General features: G+C 36.1%; 1 protein-coding gene across 3 annotated transcripts; it reads right to left on the bottom strand.

Annotated features, from left to right (window-relative positions):
• Window positions 1–1,022: 1,022 nt before the first annotated feature.
• tbc1d10aa (TBC1 domain family, member 10Aa) lies at window positions 1,023–18,578 on the bottom strand. Of its 3 annotated transcripts, XM_051902818.1 has the most exons (10): window positions 18,004–18,578; window positions 17,668–17,911; window positions 14,163–14,262; window positions 10,848–10,955; window positions 10,475–10,581; window positions 10,042–10,156; window positions 9,854–9,919; window positions 7,111–7,300; window positions 6,874–7,028; window positions 1,023–3,356 (listed from the first exon to the last, which is right to left on the bottom strand). In XM_051902818.1, the coding sequence occupies exons 2-10, from the start codon at window positions 17,850–17,852 to the stop codon at window positions 2,580–2,582; spliced, it is 1,803 nt and encodes a 600-aa protein (XP_051758778.1). In that variant the 5' UTR covers window positions 17,853–17,911; window positions 18,004–18,578; the 3' UTR covers window positions 1,023–2,579. The 3 variants fall into 3 exon arrangements, with proteins under 3 accessions (XP_051758778.1, XP_051758777.1, XP_051758779.1); XM_051902817.1 differs by having other exon boundaries at window positions 17,668–18,578; XM_051902819.1 differs by lacking the exons at window positions 17,668–17,911; window positions 18,004–18,578 and adding an exon at window positions 13,683–13,719 and having other exon boundaries at window positions 14,163–14,261.
• Window positions 18,579–19,277: the final 699 nt, after the last annotated feature.

Below are 19,277 nucleotides of genomic sequence, written 5' to 3'. Positions count from 1 at the left end.
ACGGTTTACACAAAATTATTAAGCAGTTAAGCAACTGATTTCAACATTAATAATAGTAAGAAATATTTCTTGAGCAGCAAATCATCATATTAAAATGATTTCTGAAGGATCATGTGACACTGAAGACTGGAGTAATCATGCTGAAAATTCAGCTTTGCATCACAGGAATAAATTCAATTTTAAAATTAATTCAAATAGAAAACAGATATTTTAAAAAGTAATTATATTTCTCTATTGTAGTCATTTTACTGTATTTTTGAACAAATAAATGCAGCCTTGATGAGCATAAGAAAAACTTTTGAACACTCTCAGAAAAAAATAAAAGGTACAAAAGCTGTCACTGAGGCGGTACACTTTCAAAAGATACACCTTTGTACCTAAGGAGTGGATATTTATACCTTAAAAGGTACATATTGGTACTTAAACGGTACATTTTAGAACCTTTTTAAAGGGTACCATCCCAGTGACAGCTTTTGTACTTTTTTTTTCTGAGAGTGAACGACAGAGTGTACATTTTCAAACATTTTACAATTTTTATTTTCTAAATTTAAGGAAGGTTTGTAGAAGAAGCAGGCATGGTTATATTTCCACTACAGCACTACCACTCTTGTGTGTAGTTTATTGCTTAAATCAAGCTAAACTCTGACAGAATAACATCTCTTTAGCAGAAATAAGAAACAGGTTTCTGCAGAAAGTTAACACTCATGAAAGTGAATATGATGGTCAGCATTATAGCAGCAGTTTGTGTAAAGCTCCAGTTTGACCTCAGGCAAGCAGTTGTCACTGGTAATTTGTGACCAGAGACATAGGTTTAGACCTCCGACAGAAAAAAAGAAAGGTACTCTCTAATTTGCTACTTAGCACAGGCCATCGCAGATGACCCAAAGCATTAAGGTTTCAGTTTACAGCGGCCTCTTTGATGGCTTTGCTTACGGTAATTGAAGCGCAGCAGTGACAGAAAACAGACACGTCCTGTGACCCAGTGGGAAATGGCGCCTTCGTCCTCCACATAAAACACATGGTCTTATTATAAGTGCTTTTATTTGTACAAAATCTACATAGAGTTGACAGTCAGTTGTTGAGAAGTGATTAAATATTAGACACACAAATCAAAGTTTTTGCCAGAGTAATTAAGCATAAAAAAATTAAACAGTGCTCTCATAATTTCAGAAAGGAAAATATTATAAGATGCAGCTGAAAGAGAATAGTGAAAATTTCAGCTGTTATTAAAATGTAACGTAAATAAAAATGACTCCCTATGACGTTTAATCACATGTCCGTGACCAAAAAAACCCAGCACGTTTTAGCTGTTTTGTAACATAACTCTCTTCACAGATGATGACTGTACAAGTAACTATGAATCTAAATAAATTCCCAATGTAACAGGTTAAGGTCTTGACATTTCAGCAAGTGAAATCATTTGTAAGGAACGTGCGCCATCTGGTGGCTTGAGATGAAATAGGTTTACAGTCTTCAGTTTCTCTCACATTAGCAACAAAATAAATACATCACGTGTTAAAGAGACACTCCAACATCATTTCAACATCACATCTATTACATTTTTAACACACAATAAGGATGGATTTTTTTTTCCTGAGCTTTTTTTGTTGTTGTCGTTTTATAAAATGTCACAAGAAAGTGTCCAAAATGTTCTTCCTTTTTTATTTTTTTAATCACAGGGACAAATTTGTACCTTACTTACCTCTACATGGTTCATAGCAGTACCTTAAGGGTACATATTACTACTCTAAGGTACTAATATTCATCTTTTAGGGGTATATAATGTACAGGTAAGTGTTTTTTTTTTTTTTTAAAGGTACAGTGCCAGTGACAAGCTTTTGTACCCATAAAGGTACAAGTTTTGCAGGAAAAAAAAAAAAAAAAAAAAGTTAAAGGACACCTTAACTTAAATAGTTTTTAAGAAGTTTTCAGTTCAATTATAATTGTGTGCAGCTACTGGTAACAGACATGATGTTGAAACAAGAAATGCTCCTTTGCTCTCAATATTATGACAGCTGCACATGTTAAAATAGTTTAGTGAGGCTGAAAAAGAATACAAACTCTTATAATAGTGGTCAAAAGAGCGGTTATAAATGTAAAACTGTTAGACTGGAAAGTCACATTTTATAATCTCTTGCAATGTAACCTAATATTGTTAAGCAGCGAGTAACACAATAACTAGCCAAACATATTTGATTATAACGTCTGTTCTGCTTATGATTGAGGAATAATGGAAGAACTAATATCCATATCTTTTTGAGCTTTTAATACAAAGGCTGTGGAGTCCACTATGGACTAGCACAGAAAAATAAAGAGGTTTGTGTGCATGGTGACACCAAAATGAAGTCGCGGACGTCTTTATGTCATTTGATCCTTCTTGTCGTTAAGCTTTATATATTCCTGAAGTCTTGAAGTAAAGATACTGATGGCAAAGATTCTTAGGACTGTATCGATCGCCTCCAAAACTCTCACTCTTGCACAAAAATACATTCATAGTTTTTTCCTCCCATCTTGCTCTCATGCATAAAGTGGTTGCTGGTTTCCCAATACTGCATTCTCCCTAAATGTTGACGTGAGAGCTACAGGTACGTGTCCTCTGATCCCACGCTCTCACATGAGTTGCGTAAACCGGGAACTCTGGGAGCAGCGGCCGAGTTTCCATTCACAGGTGCGTCGTCTGGAAGAAGCGGAGTGGAGTCTGTAGTGGGTGGAGGATCTTTAAGGTGGGCTGAGTTGTTGGTGTTGCCTGAGTTTTTAGTGATAGGAAGTGGTTCGGCAGTGATTGCCGGGTTGGAGGAGAGAGGAAGCTCGGTCGGGTATGTGGGAATGGGGACCGGTGAGGTTTGGGGAGGTGGCGGGGTGCGAGAAAGATTTGGAGATGCATCTGGGGTTGGGATGACAGAGGTTGGTGGATCAGAGGAAGGTTTTGCCTTCCCGGCTGGCATCTTCTCAGGTGTAGTGAGGAGGGATTGCTGTAGTGATGGAGGAGGATGGCTGGACTGATTGTTTGAGGCTGTGTCTTGTGCTTGATTATTAAGAGGGTCTGGTTTGTGGTCTGTTGGTAAAGCATACGGATTGGGGACGTCCAAAGGAATGGGGGCTTTTCGGATGGTGCTTCTTTTCTTGATGCGAGTGAATTCAGATTTAGTGTCTGAGGGCTGGGGATACTCAACGATGATGGTGGGGTTCTGACGGAGGTCTTGGCGGGAGTGTGGCTCAGCAGACATGATGGCCTGAGCGCCGTGCAGTCTGGGAGGGGACTTGTAGCTGAGTTCGCCATGAACTTTCCGCCAGCGCTTCAGCTGCACGCGGTGCTCTCGTTCAACATCTCGAGCAGATATGGGCAGCTCTAACACCTGCATGTGCAGAAGAGAAGTTTCATCATCACCATTGTACAGCCTTGTTTTTTTGACCTCTACATCCAAACACCAATGTCATGTTCATAAAAGTTTTTACATGACGCAAATAAACTGCATCAATGAGTTAAAGTTCCTACCTGACAAAAAAACTTGTTTATTATCAGTTATCAATTTAATATCTGGTAGAACAATATAAAAATGCATCCATCATAAAAGTAATCCATAAGGCTCCAGTGGGTTAATAAAGGCCTTCTGAAATGAAGCGATGGGTTATTGTAAGAAAAATATCCATATTTAAAACTTTATTAACTATAACAGGGTTGCCCAACCCTGTTCCTGGAGATCTACCTACCTGCAAAGTTTAGCTCCAACCCTGATAAAACACACCTGAATCAGCTGATTAAGATCTTCAGGAGCACTTGATAATTACAGACAGGTGTGTTGAGCAGGGCTGGAGCTGAACTCTGCAGGAAGGTAGATCTCCAGGAACAGGGTTGGGCATAGGGATGTGCAACAGTGATCGAGTACTTGACCGTGACAGCGACGATTGATCATGTAAACGATAATCGAAATGTTTTTTTTGTTGTTTTTTTTTCTCCTGATTGGTTAGCAGCACTTTGGGAGGCGCCCTGAGCTCTGATTGTTTAGCTTACCACAGCATGCGTCAAAAGACGTGACAGAGAATGGCCTCAAAGTCACGTAGAGATGTCTGGCTTCACTTTGACAAGATAGATGAAAATACAGTTCATTGCAAGCTGTGCAGCGCCAAGCTTTTATCTTGCGCTGAAAACATCCTTCAAATTCTATTTATAATTAATTTAGTGATAATCAGTGATTTTCATACTGTAAAATAACATTTTGATTGATCAGAAAGTGCAAATTGAATCCAAAATATTGCTGAAATATTAGAATAAAAAAAAAAAAAATTACAATAGTGCTCCCCCCGCCCCCTGCACACGCCCCCGAGTACTCAATTACTCGTTTTTGAAACCTATCGATGATCGAAATGAAAATGGGCACCCCTGAACTATAATAACTAGCATCTGGCAGGTGGCCGTACGCCTCAATTTGCGGCGGAAGAGTAACCTCTGACCCGACGCATGCCGTATTGACGAACGCGGAAGCACAGTGGATAGAGCAAAACAAAACACCGGTCACTGATTAGAAGTCTAAAACGATAATTTTTAAAGAGAAATGTCAGAGGATTTCAATATAAGAGAAGAGGAGCTTGAGTTTGTTGCACAGCCCTATTTGTTTAAACCGCAAAAGTCGTCCAAGCTTACGCTACTCCTACATCCTGCATTTGACGCAAATCAACTTGTGCAGTATGTGTACGGTCATCCGCCGGAAGCTAGTTATTTGAATTTATAAAGTTTTAAATATGAATATTTTTCTTACAAAAAACCATCGCTTTGCTTCAGAAGGCCTTTATTAACCCACTGGAGCCGTATGGATTATTTTTTATAATGGATGGATGAACTTTTTGGGCTTCAAAATCTGGTCCCATTATAAAGCTTGGAAGAGCCAGGATATTTTTAAATATATCTCTGATTGCGTTTGTCTGAAAGAAGATAGTCATATACACATAGGATGGCTTGAGGGTGAGTAAACCATGGGATCATTATCGTTTGTGGGTGAACTATCCCTTTAACAGCAGCTTTCACAAGCAAGTAACTCACTTATTTAATGCATTCTTCATATGAATAATATTATGTAATTAACACATTTATGTTGAAGCAATTTTTGACATATTTGAAGTGTTTAATTTAAAACCAAACAGTTAGCTTAAATTCTTTGTTGCCTATTATATTAGTGTCTTAACCCAGCCATTCAGAGTTTAGGGATATTCAGGCTTGTTACAAACAAAATATTTGGTTATTTAGTGAACTAGTGAGCTTTAGATTTATAAAACTTAAACCTTTAGTTTAACATTAACCCTTTCAAGCGTGAGTTTGACATATTCTGACCACCCAGAGTGAGTATTTTTTAAGGCAACCGTTATTTTAGAATGTTTCCCCTTATTGTTTCCATAGCGATGCATAATGCGTGTCACGTAACACACCGCAGCCACAATAACACTGAATGACAGATGGATCGCTATTATTTCGTTTTTCCTTTTTTTATTTAAAATATTCACAAACTTGCTTACCATGTCATCAACTATCTGATATTCCGATTCTCAAATATGTGTAAGTGAGTGTGTTTTGTTGTTTAAAAACATTTATAAATGATCTTTATCTTGATTTATAACGTGAGATGGGCGCCGCTATCTTAGTTTGCGCCACAGTTCGCAGAGCCCTGTCAGTCGGATTTACAGCACATGAACTCATCAGTTTTTCCCGAAATACAACTGGTGAACTGGAAGAATAATAGAGTAAACTTTATAGTTACTTAAGCCCTTTATGTGTGTCTGATATGAATAAAAGTCAGCGAATTATATTTGAATGGACTGTTATTGCTGCTTCCACTGATGTCTGACATCAGTGTGTATTTTATAAACTCTAAATGTATCGTTTTACTGGTGCTTGTGTGTATTTAAATGTCTGAAACCTTAAAAAAAAAAAAAAAAAAAAAAAAACATTATGTGGCTGAAAACACTGCACAGTTGTGATATATGACAAGCGCTGAGCGTGTCCGTCTCACAGCCAAAGTGCGAAAGCACAGTTTGAATCTGGCAGTTAAGTAAATATGGTCATGAATATGGTCATGCAGAATAAAACATTAATATGTGCTTTATAATTACTAATGAACAGCCAATATCCTAGTAATCTAGTAATATGCATGCTAATAAGCAACTAGTTAATAATGAGAACTGGACCTAAACTAAAGCGTTACTTTGATTTGCGATTTAATATTATAACACACTACTGTTCAAAAGTTTTGTTTTATTAATTAATTAACATTATAAATGTACTTACTGTCCATTTTGAACAATTTATGCATTCTTGCAGAATAAAATTACTATGTAAATAAATGCTGTTCTATTGAACTTTCTTTCTATTCATCATAGAAACCTGAAATGTATCATAGTTTCCACAAAATATGTTTTCAACATTGACATTAATAATAAAAATATTTCTTGAAGAATGATTTCTTAAGGATCATGTGACACTGAAGACTAGTGTAATGGCTGCTGAAAATTCAGCTTTGCATCACAGGAACAAGTTATAAAAAAAACTATTTTACAATCTTAAATTGCAAACATATTTCACAATATTACCATTTTACAGTATGAATAAATGCAGCCCTAAAATTTCAAATGAGTATATTAATAGTGAGCGATGATTATTTGTTTTTTTTTTATTGCTGTAGTTTAATTGTACTTAGTTACTACTGTACAAAGTAAACATTAATAAAACAATTATTAAATATTGGTTCTGCATATCAGTTACACATAAATGCAACAATAATTGGTATATATATATGTATCACTTAATAAAGTGTTAAAAAAAAAATCATATCCACTCAAAACCCAAATGCAGTACAACAGCGTGAGAGTGCGTGCATTTGCTACCTGATGGATGAGAAAGCCCTCCTGCATGTATCGTGGCTCCAGGGCTCTAAGAAGCTCCATAGTCTCATACTGACCAGGACAAGCCTTCAGTTTCTCACGAGTTCCCAGCATGCATTTCAGCAACACCAGCCCAACACGGAATATTATCTTCACTCCTATTGAAAGGACAAATAAAAATAAAGTCAGAAAGGTGATGACAAACCTGCCTGTGTGGTAATATGTGTAAAGGAATCTGACCGTCACACAGGAACATGTCCCACACTCTGAGCACAGATGCCCAGGGTAGAGTTCTGGAAAACGCACACATGAACCACTCCGTCATGTAGAGGATGGGCTCTATCTTGTGTTTCTCAAGGTGCCGATACGCCGGAGGACTCACACGCTTTAATAACGCATTTAAGATCTGTCCATCCAACTGTATGGCCTCCTACAACACATAAAAAAACAACAGAATTAAGACGGTGAGGTTTTTTCGTTGTCTTGGAAGTAATAGTGCCTTTTTTTTTTTTTCAGATTATACAACTCACTCATCTGTCAGACAGTTATTTACAGCAGCAATTCTACATTTACAGGCATAGGGCAATCATAGATTACATTAAAATTAAATACCACAGGTATTTTATTTACTACTCTACATTTGTGCTGCTTACTTCACCTTTGAGCGAAGAACAAAAGAAGCTTTGTTATGTTTTTACAGGCATTTACGGCACATTTTGTCTCAGAAACACGATTCAGTGTTTGAAGATTGAAAACAAGACTTTAGATATGAATGCTATGAGTAGAATGCAAACTATGAACCCAGACAAGGTTTCTATTACCTAAAACTATGAAGTTCATAATACTTAGTCTTCGTCCACAATGCTCGTCACTAAAATGTTTTGGTCAGTGGTTGTAAAATGTAGGAACTTCATAATGTGCAACTGTCATTAGATCTTCTATCATATAGGCAATAGATAACTTTTACACACAATGTCAGGTGGATCTCACAAGTCAAGTCACATTTATTTATATAGTGTTTTATATAATAATACAGATTGTTTCAAAGCAGCTAATAAACAGGACAATAACTGTGAAAGTGTTAATTCACCCAAAAATTTATCATTGATTGTCATTAATTACTCACCCTCATACCGTTCCAAACCTGTAAGATTTTCGTTCATCTTTGATATTCAAATGAAGATCTTTAATGAAATCAGACATTTCTGTCCTTCCATAGACAGCTACACAACTACCATTTTGACGCTTCATAAAGTTCATAAAGAGATCGCAAAACTAATCCATATGAATTGAGCAGTTTTGTCCACATTTTCCAAAGAGACTTGATCGCATGATGAACAGACTGAATTTAGGCTTTTATTCACATATAAACATTCATCAACACACACATCAGATATGGTAAACGGAAGATTTTTTTTGATCATTTCATGTGACAATACCTGCCGTTCTGCAGTACCGGTACCCGCTGATAGCCGACTGCTTTAAAAACACTCCTGTGAGTGTTTGTGTAAGCAAACTGTGAAGTGCATCAAAGGTTTCTATTTACAATGTGTTTTTGCAGCGTTGAGCAATGTAGCCAATCAGATTTGTTTAAGTTAGTCAGAATCTGACACCGCTCAAAACAGGTTCTGCACAAGTTCTGCACGCTCCCGAATCCTTTCATTATAACCAACAAAGTATACACACGATTCACTGCACAGCGCAGACAGCTTCATTGATTATAACAGACGTTTTCTAAAGAGTGCAGCGTTGTGTACCTCATGTTGTGATTGACAGCTTCAGTGATTATAATGGCAGCAATCTTTGCTTGCTTTCTGTATATAATATATATTTTTCATGCTGCTAACTACACATAAAGTTTCTGGACTGACAAACGCATTTAAATGCGCGAATGAATCTGTTTGCCACTGATAACCATAGCAATGAACAGAAAAAAACAATCTGATACTGTATGGCAAATAATCTGTGCATCAAGTCTTGGAATGTAAATGCAAAATAATAGACCTGCCACTTTTTCTATGTAATGTGATGCTTTGTTGTTTATTTTAAAATCAGTCACTTTTTTTTTTTTACATATAAATTTAAAGATTTTTAAATATAAAATAGTTCTAAGCAGTGTTGGGGAAAGTTACTTTTAAAAGTAATGCATTACAATATAGCGTTACTTTTTATGAATAGTAATGTGTTATGTTACTTTTGCATTACTTTTTCTAATCTGGCGGTGGTTTGCTTGTTTTTAATAACCCCTTACTGCACACTAGGGGTGTAACGGTACGCATATTCGTACCGAACGGTTCACGAGGCAAATTCCAAAGGGAAGTGATCATCCCTATGCCCTATGTGATCATCCCTATGTGAGCAGGGCACGCACTGTATGTATCTGTATGTAGCTGTTTGGAATGCACTTGGCAAAGGGAGCAGCGTAATTTCCTCATTATCTTCAGCTGGGATGTTCCTGTGACGACGCAGCACAGTGTCCGTTAGCAGATGTCGCTGTTTTAACGGCATAATTCTTTTTTCTTTTTAGCTTAACTGTTGCAAATAAAAACATACATTTTATATTTTAAATGTATAAAAATATTATGTAGATGTGGTATAACAACTTATAACAACAAATAAAACACATTACTTTACTGGTTACTTGGGAAAGTAATCTGATTACGTAACTCACGTTAATTGTAATGCGTTACCCCCAACACTGGACCTGACAGTGATTATTTTTTATTTCATGAATAAATAGAGCTCAGCTCAATTCAGCTCAAATCAGTTCAATAATCAACATTGAACTGATTTGAGCTGAATTGAGCTGAGCTCTATTTATTTATTATCAATTCAGTTCAATAAAAAGTGTTGAAGTTGCAAAGTTAGTCTCATTATCAAGTTTAAATTTTGTTCTCATCCAATAAGCACTTCCTGTATCCCCTTTATGGATTAGATTTTATTAGTAATATTTATTACTAATATATCAAGAAACAGGTCTTACCAGGCCTGCGCTGTAGTATCCAGGGAGGTACTTCTCACAAATCTGAACTAGACCCCAAAATGCATCCTGAATACACAAATTAAACAAACATGATTTATCATTTCAATCATTACTTAAGTATTACAACTGATTCTAATAAGAATGTGCACTTGAATATGCGCTGCAAAAACATTGTTATGCATTTTTACCTCAGCAGGCATGTGCATCAGAAGCACCGCTGCTATAGGAGCCTGAGCCTGGCAGTAACCCTCATCTGGTCTGTACAGGGTGTAAGCCTTCAACACCCGGAACAAGTCCTGTTGTCTGCCCAAAAACACACAGAAGCACATTGAAACTGGTGTACTACTTTGATCGTAGTAATCGAAATTTCAAAAGAACAGTATTTATTCAAAATGTTATTTTATTTACATTATAAATGCCTTCACTGTAATTTTTCATCAAACACATTAACTTGCTGAATAGAAATATTAATTTCTTAAAAATATATAAAACAAAAATACATAAATATAATATAATAAATACATGCACATAATAAATATTTATTGGTTTGTTGGTTTATATATGTGTGTGAATACTATATATATTATATAAAAATATGAATACAAGATTATGAAGACTAACCCATGACCTCCTCGGGACACAAACATCTCATGGAAGGGGAACTGTCTGTGTAGATCTCTCTCTATCACATCAACCCACTTAGGGTCTCCAGCCATCCTATCCAACTCCTACTCACCAACGACACAAACCAAATAAACAGTAATACAGAGCTCAATATTTCTTGGCCTGCAACCTATAATCTTGTGATTTTGAAGCCTAATGTCATACAATAGTTTAAGGACAAGAAAAGCTGCATATGTTTAACACATTTAAACACAGTGGGGTTGCAACACCAAGGTTGAGAAGCTCTACTGTAAGAAATGCAAAATGACACGTCTAGCGTAAGCACTAGAAATCAACTGCAATCAAGTATGTGTAGACCTGACTGACTCACCTCGAACTTCCCACTGTTTTGCTCTCTCTTCACTTTTCCACCTGACAGGTACAGCCAGGCCCTGCCTCGCAATGACGGCGGGATTCCTTTCTGACATCGCAGTCGCACCTGTGGGTACAAATGTCTGAACGTCACACGCTGACGCAGTAATATTCAGATAAGCAGAGACCAGCATGCGTTCACAGTGATTACAAACTGCAATCAGATGTCATTTTAAAAGGTTATTTGACACAAATATGTCAGTCTCTTCAACACAGAAGCCACTGGATAAATCTTTATGATTATAAAACAGCCTAATCTCTGCTGGCATCAGCAAACAGCAATGATAAAATATGTATTTAGTAGGGATGGGAATCATAGAATTTACCCATGTTGGCACTGATTATACTTGATTATTCAGTTTCCCTAAAGGTTCTTGTCGAACAACACTAGCTGCACTATAAGTTTTGTAATTACATACAATTAGAGGTCAATCCAACAGAACAATATACTGTCTGTTTATTGTCTTTGTATTATTTCTGAGGATGCACCGGTATTTAGATTCTAGTCATTAGTCAGTAAAATTGTATACTATTTTGTCTAAAGTAATTAAAAAATAAAACACTAAAAAATAAAATCAATTGTTTTAAATGCTACAAGTGAGTTTAAAGTGCCCATATTATGCTATTTAAAGGGGTGGTTGATTATGATTTCACTTTTTTAACTTTAGTTAGTGTGTAATGTTGCTGTTAGAGCATAAACAACATCGGCAAAGTTACGACGCTCAAAGTTCAAAGCAAAGGGAGATATTTTCTTTTAAAGAATTCTCTGTTTAAGGACTACAACAAACGGCTGGTAGGGACTACAACAAGCTTCTTCCCGGGTTAGTGACATCACTAACCCTAAAATTTACATAAACCCTGCCCCCGAGAACAAGCAACAAAGGGGTGAGGCCATGTTACTGCAATACAGTACATAACACAAATGCAATAGTATGTCATAAAAGCAAGATGACAACATGACAAGTTATAACCGTAATTAAACTAAACTATATCTGTTCTATCTTCATGCAGCATATATTCTCTGGCTCTGTAGGCATCTTACAACAGTTCCCACACGAGCGATTTACAGATTATAACAGAATATGCAATCAATAACTTTAAGATAGTTAACTCAACATCAGCTACATAAATTCATCACCTAACCATTCAGAAACGTCCTGTTGCATTCTACATGTTGTCACTTCTTCTTGAGTCTCTTCATCATTGTCCGACTTCGATTTGAGCATAAAATGCTGAACATTTTCTGACATTTTCAGTGAGTCTGCGTGAGGTAATCAGAGCTGCTAACATGAGCTCCTGAAACTCTGCCCTCTTATTGAGAGCAGCAGCTCATTTGCATTTAAAGGGACACACACAAAAACGGAGCTAAAACTTCACATACACTCATCGGGACATCAGAGACTTATTTTACATCTTATAAAAGTGGCATTATATGACCCCTTTAAATGTTCCTAATTTTGTTTTGGAGGTCTCCTACAGTAGATTTATATGCATCAAAGGTCAAAAAACACTTTCCGGGAGCTACTCTGCTCTGATTGGTCAGATGGCCCAGCCTGTTGTGCAATACAAGTCTGTCAGAAATGAAATGCCAATTACCATATCTGAATTTCAGCTCCGGAAGCTTCCTCAGCACTTGTACACACAGTGATACGAATTGTAACGATGGCCATATCAATTTTACCATATATCAGTTTTACCATATTAATTCCAGCACGAATCCTCATCCAATCTGACGACGCATCTATAATATGGTTTGTTGAAAATAATGTGCAAAACAGACAAACGGATTCGGCTAATGTATGTTTCAGTCAATAGATATGCATTCTAGTTTCCCAATACGTTTATCATCAATATTCCCAATACGCAAAATCATCAAAATTAAAAGAAATAAACATTTGAAATATATCAGTCTGTGTGTAATGAATGAATATAATATACAAGTTTCACTTTTTGAATGGAATTAGTGAAATAAATCAACTTTTTGATGATATTCTAATTATATGACCAGCACCTGTAGGTTTGTAACAGGAAGTGACTGGAATCGCTGACGACTTTCTTTTAGGACACAATAACTTTATTTGTCGTGCTGTTTGATCTTTAAAACTTGACAGACCTTTAACATTCACAGACAGATATACTGCATGAACGGTAAAATGTGAAAAGGCATAATGGGGCACTTTAAACAACATAACATAAGATTTTCTAAAGATTGCATTTAATAGCGTTATTTAATTTTCTAGAATAACTTCAAGTGAGCGTTAGATAGCAGCAATGGTAATGTTAATGTAAAAATAGGAAAAGATACCAATTAAAAAAAAAATAAATCCCTAATACTGGCCTCTTATACAGTAATCGAAATAATACAGATATATTTTGCATCCCTTTTTAGATTTTAAAAAGAATGTTTTTTTTTTTGTTTTTTTTTATTAAATTTTTTAGAATAGTGTGAGCTTATGATGACCTTATGATTCACAATAAGAATTTAAATTAATTTAAATGCTTTGAAATGAAAAACTACAGTAAGAAAGTATATCAAATTTAATTACTTTAATCTGCAACATGATGGACAAACTCAACAGGTAACGTTATTCTTGGCTCGCCATGAAAATGTCATGAAATTCATCTGGTTTCAGTAGAACCAGTTCTCAATTCCCAACCCTAGAATTGTGTCTTTTTGCTTTCAATCTCTGTGTGACACAAAGACGAGCACACACAGTAAAACAGGCATGCAAACATAAAAGGCCAACAAAGACTGTTAGGGCAGCCTCTGGCAAAACTCTTCCGTCGTCTTTACCTGAAGACGCCTCACTCCCAGTGAAAGCTTTATAAAGCTTGAGAGAAAAACAGAGGTGAACACTTAGACTAATAGATAAACAAATCACTGAAGACCATATAAGGAGAGCTGATGCGATATAAGGCTTGTCCAGACAGGGCCTTGTTGAAACGACTGTGTCATGGTGACATTCTGCTGAAGTTTTTAATTAATCCAAGCAGCAGTGGGACTGTCTGAGCAAGTCAATATGGGGAAACACGAGAAGAAGGGAAATAAAAGAGAAGATAACAGTGACCATTTAAAGCCCCAAGCCCTCATACAGAGATGATTTCCTCATATTTTCACAGTTTGGTATACCTTCTCTCTTTATTTCTAGTGTGTACATGTAAGGCACTGGCAAACATCTGACATTATTGAATTGTTTCTGGGTTAGAAATGGACACAGCAATTAAAATGAACAATTGACTGAAGAATATAGTGAATGTCGATGGCAGCTCCTACCTTCTTGAACCTTTTACTGACCCATCTGTCCCAGTGGTTCAGCATATCCAACCATTTGACTTCCCTGTGCCTTAACACTTCCAGAGGCACGTCTTGAGCCCTGTGTGATTAGTTTGAGAGAGAGAGAGAAAGGAAGAATAAGAACCCCAAATTTGCTTATCAAAGGAAATGCTATATTGGTTTTCACAGTTCTCATAACCGATCACACCACCTCAAGTTTAAAAATGCGGAACTGCAAATGAGATGCGAGTGAATACAAATTACTGCTACTTTTATAATACTTTTGTCCTATTTCAGGGTATGATGACTGTATATATAACATTCTACTTAACTTCTCTTTTAGTGTTCCATGAAAGAAAGAAATTTAGTCATCAAGGGTTTGGAATGAGATGAGGGGAAGAAAATAATGACAGAATTTGTATTTTTTGCTGAACTATTCATTTAATCTGTAAAAACATACTAGGCTACAACAGAAAGAGTGAACTATTCGCAGGAAAAACTGTGCAACCACTAAACCAATGACTAAAATTGTCTCTTCAACTTCAACAAAACCTCAAACATATGTCACTTGTCACATTTATTTCCTTCATATCATAGTATATCATTAAAAAACATTATTCAGACAACATTAGTTAAGATTTCTTACTAAAATAAGATTCTTACTTACAAAGCTGCTACATTTTTCTAGCTTACCACATATTTTATATGGTATATTTTACAGTAGCTGATAAAAACGTATGCAAAATATAAACAATGCAAGGAAGTTTATATCATGTTATCTAATATAAGCTTCAATATGAGTTCCCCATTTACACCTGAATTTTATTATGAGTCATAATGAGAGAGGGCGGCATAACAAATTGTGAGCTGTTTTTATCCACTGCCATTCAAATGTTTGGGGTCAGATTTATTTATTTATTTATTTGGATAAAATTAAAACTATTGTTCAGCAAAGATGCATTAAATTGATCAAAAGTGACAGAAAATATATTTATAATGTTACAAAAGATTTCCGTTTCAGTTCTTTTGAACTTTCTATTTGTCTTTTTTTTTTTTACCAAGGTTTCCACAAAAGTATTAAGCAGCACAACTGTTTTCAACATTAGTAATAAAAAGAAATGTCCTTCAGCATCAAATCATTATATTAGAATGATTTCTGAAGGGTCATGTGACATTGAAGACTGGAGTAATGATGCTGAAAATCCAGCTTTGCCATCACAGGAATAAATTACATTTTAAAATAGATTCCAATAGCAGTTATTTTAAATGTTAATAATTTTTCATAATATTGCTGTTTTTACTGTATTTTGATCAATGGTGAGCATAAGAGACTTTCAAAAACATTAAAAAAATCTTACAGACCACAAATTTATGAACGAGAAAAACAAGTGGTGCAAACAAGCTTAATTATTAGAAATTTAAAGGGTTAGTTCACCCAAAAATAATGTCATTTATTACTTACCCTCATGTCGTTCTACACCCGTCGTTTGTTTCGAATCAGTGATTCGAAGTGCCAAGTCACGTGGTTTCAGCAGTTTGGCAGTTTGACACGCGAACCGAACCACTGATTCAAAACAAAAGATTTGTAAAGTTTCGAAGCTTCATAAAGCAGTGTTTTGAAATCGGCCATCACTAGATATTGTTGAAAGTCGTTATTTTGTTTGTTTTTTGCCGCACAAAAAGTATTCTCGTCGCTTTATAATATTAAGGTAGAACCAATGAACTCACATGAACTGTTTTAAATATGTTTTTAGTAGCTTTCTGGGCACTGAAAGTGTAAATTATCTTGCTGGCTATAGTGGCCTCACTTAGCCATCAGATTTCATCAAAAATATCTTAATTTGTGTTCTGAAGATGAACGAAGGTCTTACAGGTGTGGAACGACGTGAGGGTGAGTAACAAATGACATTATTTTAATTTTTATGTGAACTAACCCTTTAATTTACGACAGAATAAAGCTGAAACAATTTCAATACTAACGTAAGAACTAAAAATAGACATTCAGTAGATGACTAGACACTTCATTCTGACTATTTTCAGGGAGAATCTTCCTGGGATCAACCTGTGGGTAACTACTTTGTCTAAGGCCACACTAGTGATGGAACAGACCTGTTATATTTGCTCCTGTGTTTCCCCTAGTCAAATTTAAACCATTTAGCTTGTGGCCTAGACTTTAAAATATCAGTTTGGCAGCACACCAAGCACTAGCTAGCTTCCCCTTAGACACCTATCTTAACCACTAGAAATTTGATCTGAAAGCAATGTTTCTATCAATATTTTACCTATTAAGCTACAACTTAGGTTTTACTTCCTTTTCATTTTTCAGAGTAATTGTGAAAAAAAAAAAAAAAAAAAAAAAAATTGGAGGAACCTAGAACAGATTTCATGAGAGTTAGGTTTGGGGCCGGTCTCTCTCCGGTAGCTGGCACAGACCTCAGGGCACCAGCACTCCCATAAAACACAGGAAACGGAAAGCGGCTGTACACTCAGTACAGAGGGACAACTATCACTTACTCATCTATTCCATTCTATTTAACAATCCACAATGAACACAGCAGCCTGCCGCCGTCTCAGGCTACTGTTTAAAACCGTTAATGCTTAATAATGAAGTGGTGACGATCCCAAATCCAGGCGGCTCTGTAGATGACATGAATGTGTTGTCCTCTTTATTAAAGACTCTGCAGTCAACAGACACCAACCTGGGGCAGATGTCTTGCTGATAAAAGACAGGAAGCTTTAACAAGTCTGCAACGGGCTGCAAAGCAAGTGAGGATGAAACACCCTGACACTGACTCCATTCAAACCACATCAGTGACAACTAATGAGAAACTTTTTTATGCCTACTTCCAATGAAAAGAACATTTGTTTCATACATCCATCAAAACTGGTTCAACAAGTTACACGAAACAGATTCACTAAACCTTCAAAAAGATTGGTTAATCATGAGTTCAAGATACATGATTATATATATATATATATATATATATATATATACACACACACACATACATACACACAGTACACACACACAAATATAACTGTTATAATTGTATTGTCTTTTATTAATTTATTATAATTATTATAACTTCAAAGGGTTTAATTGACAGGCTACATCTGTTATCAGAAATAAAATATACTTTAAACTAACTTTTAGAAAAGGCATGCGGTTATTTTCCCCCTCGTTGGGCTACACAGTTATTAATATACATTCTCACACACACACACACACACACACACACACACAAATGTTTAAAGTTAAGCAACAGTAATTCATTCACACAGATTCCTTTGTTTTGAATCCCTCTGTTTAACTGTGGCAAGAATGTAAACTATGTTACTTTCAAACTTTTTCCTACTACTCACACACCCATTAAAGTCCAAGCATGCGATATCTGCGATATTTCTGTGTCATGCTTTACCACGTGACCTTGCCTTACCCAGCTCAACCAACACAAACAGGATTTGATGGGATCAACTAAACCGCCTTGTAAAGCAGTGTACTTACGATTCCTCTGAATACTTCTGGGCTCCTCCGATGAATCCATACTTGTCAATTTTTCTCGAGCTGGTGAATCCGTTGATTTCAGAGTCCGATCCGAAGGAGCTCTCCTCGTCAAACTGACTGCCCATAGTCATCACACTCATAGTGTCATCAGACGACAGACGCCCATTCTCCAGCTGAGCCATCATGATCCTCTACAAACACACTCTGCTGAGAAGTTCACTTACAGGACATCACCTGCACCCATCTATAGGCATCCCACGAGAAAAAGTCAAATTAATGTGATGCTTCACCTTTAATTGTTTCTAAATCAGGCCAATAAAAACTACACAGACCCACCAAGACTTTGGTAAATCACTCAAGTTAACATTAACTTTAGTTCCCACGTTGTTTGTAGATTTTGTGCGTCTATTAAAGCTACAACGCCTTATAAACGGATTACTGTGCGTTTAAATCACCCGAGTTAAATGCTAAATTAGCTTAGCGCGCGACGTGTCACTATCTAACCCACAGTTAGTTTAATCCCAAAACAAGGACGATTAAAAATGCACTTTACATATGCAGAAAAACCGCCCGAAAAACGTGTAAACAACCGGACGAGCGAAACTACGCATGAATTTCCTGAATCACATTTTTCCAGTCCACGGATTGTCAGGTCTCGCGCTCAGAGTCCAGCGGACTGTTTTCATTCAGCACGCCGATGTTTGAGGGTGAAAAGAGAGCAGATTCCCAGTCAAGATGCTCCAACAGAGTTGTTTTCTTAGTTTAAGTCGAGGTCCCATGGTTGAGAGGTAAATAATAAAGTAAATGTCACACCAGTCGACCCGTATTTTTAGTGTTAGGGTGGCGATGATCACATTAGCGCTGAGTTTCCATTCTTTCGCTGTTGCGTTTGACAGTTCTGCACATGCGCGTCTGTGTCACTTCCGGAATCCACAGGTTATTTGCATGTCGTATTTCAATGGGATGGATATGGAAAGTTTGTCGAGGTTTAATTTGAATTATTGTTATCTTTATGTGAGAGACGAGGGAAAATGAATAGAGGTCTGTTTAATGTGTCATAGTAGTTAATAATAATAGGCCATAATAATAATAATAAATTAATAGTTTATATTAAAATCTTGATTTTATTTTAATATTTCAGAATATGTTCGTTTTTAAGATGCGAATAACCAAAGAAATTTAAAAAAAAAAACGTTTCTCGAGGTTTAATTTGAATGAATGTAAGTTTATGTGACAGACGCGGGAAAAATCAATGGAAGTAGGCTATAAGACGTTTATAATAATAATAATAATAATAATAATAATATAAATAGATATTTATTCTATCGCATGACATATATTGGTAGTAATACACACCAGGCTGTTTTTACAAATTATCAGTCTTTTAAACAATTAATTTTAGTAGGTATTCATTATTCGTTATTAACTCATGTCGTTCCATGCCTTTGTGCATTTCTTTCTGAACACAAAAGCGGATATTTTGAAGAACATTCGGGTCAATCAACATTGAACTCCACTAAAACAGACATTTCTTCAAGGTATCTTTTGTTCAAAAAGTCACACTGGTTTAGATTGGCATGAGGGACAAAATGACAAAATTTTCACTTTCT

Source organism: Ctenopharyngodon idella, chromosome 8 (assembly GCF_019924925.1).
Source record: "Ctenopharyngodon idella isolate HZGC_01 chromosome 8, HZGC01, whole genome shotgun sequence".
Taxonomy (NCBI): domain Eukaryota; kingdom Metazoa; phylum Chordata; class Actinopteri; order Cypriniformes; family Xenocyprididae; genus Ctenopharyngodon; species Ctenopharyngodon idella.
The sequence above is the reverse complement of the archived record's forward strand: the minus strand, read 5'-3'. Positions and strand labels throughout refer to the sequence as shown.

Bases quoted from the DNA above. Each gene is read 5' to 3' on its own strand.
- tbc1d10aa (XM_051902817.1), bottom strand. From the start codon at position 17,852: ATGATGGCTCAGCTGGAGAATGGGCGTCTGTCGTCTGATGACACTATG. The intron at 10,157-10,474 runs GTTAGTCTTCAT...GTTTTTGGGCAG, and splicing joins GTGTCCCGAGGAGGTCATGG to ACAACAGGACTTGTTCCGGG. The intron at 9,920-10,041 runs GTAAAAATGCAT...TTGTGTATTCAG, and splicing joins TGATGCACATGCCTGCTGAG to GATGCATTTTGGGGTCTAGT.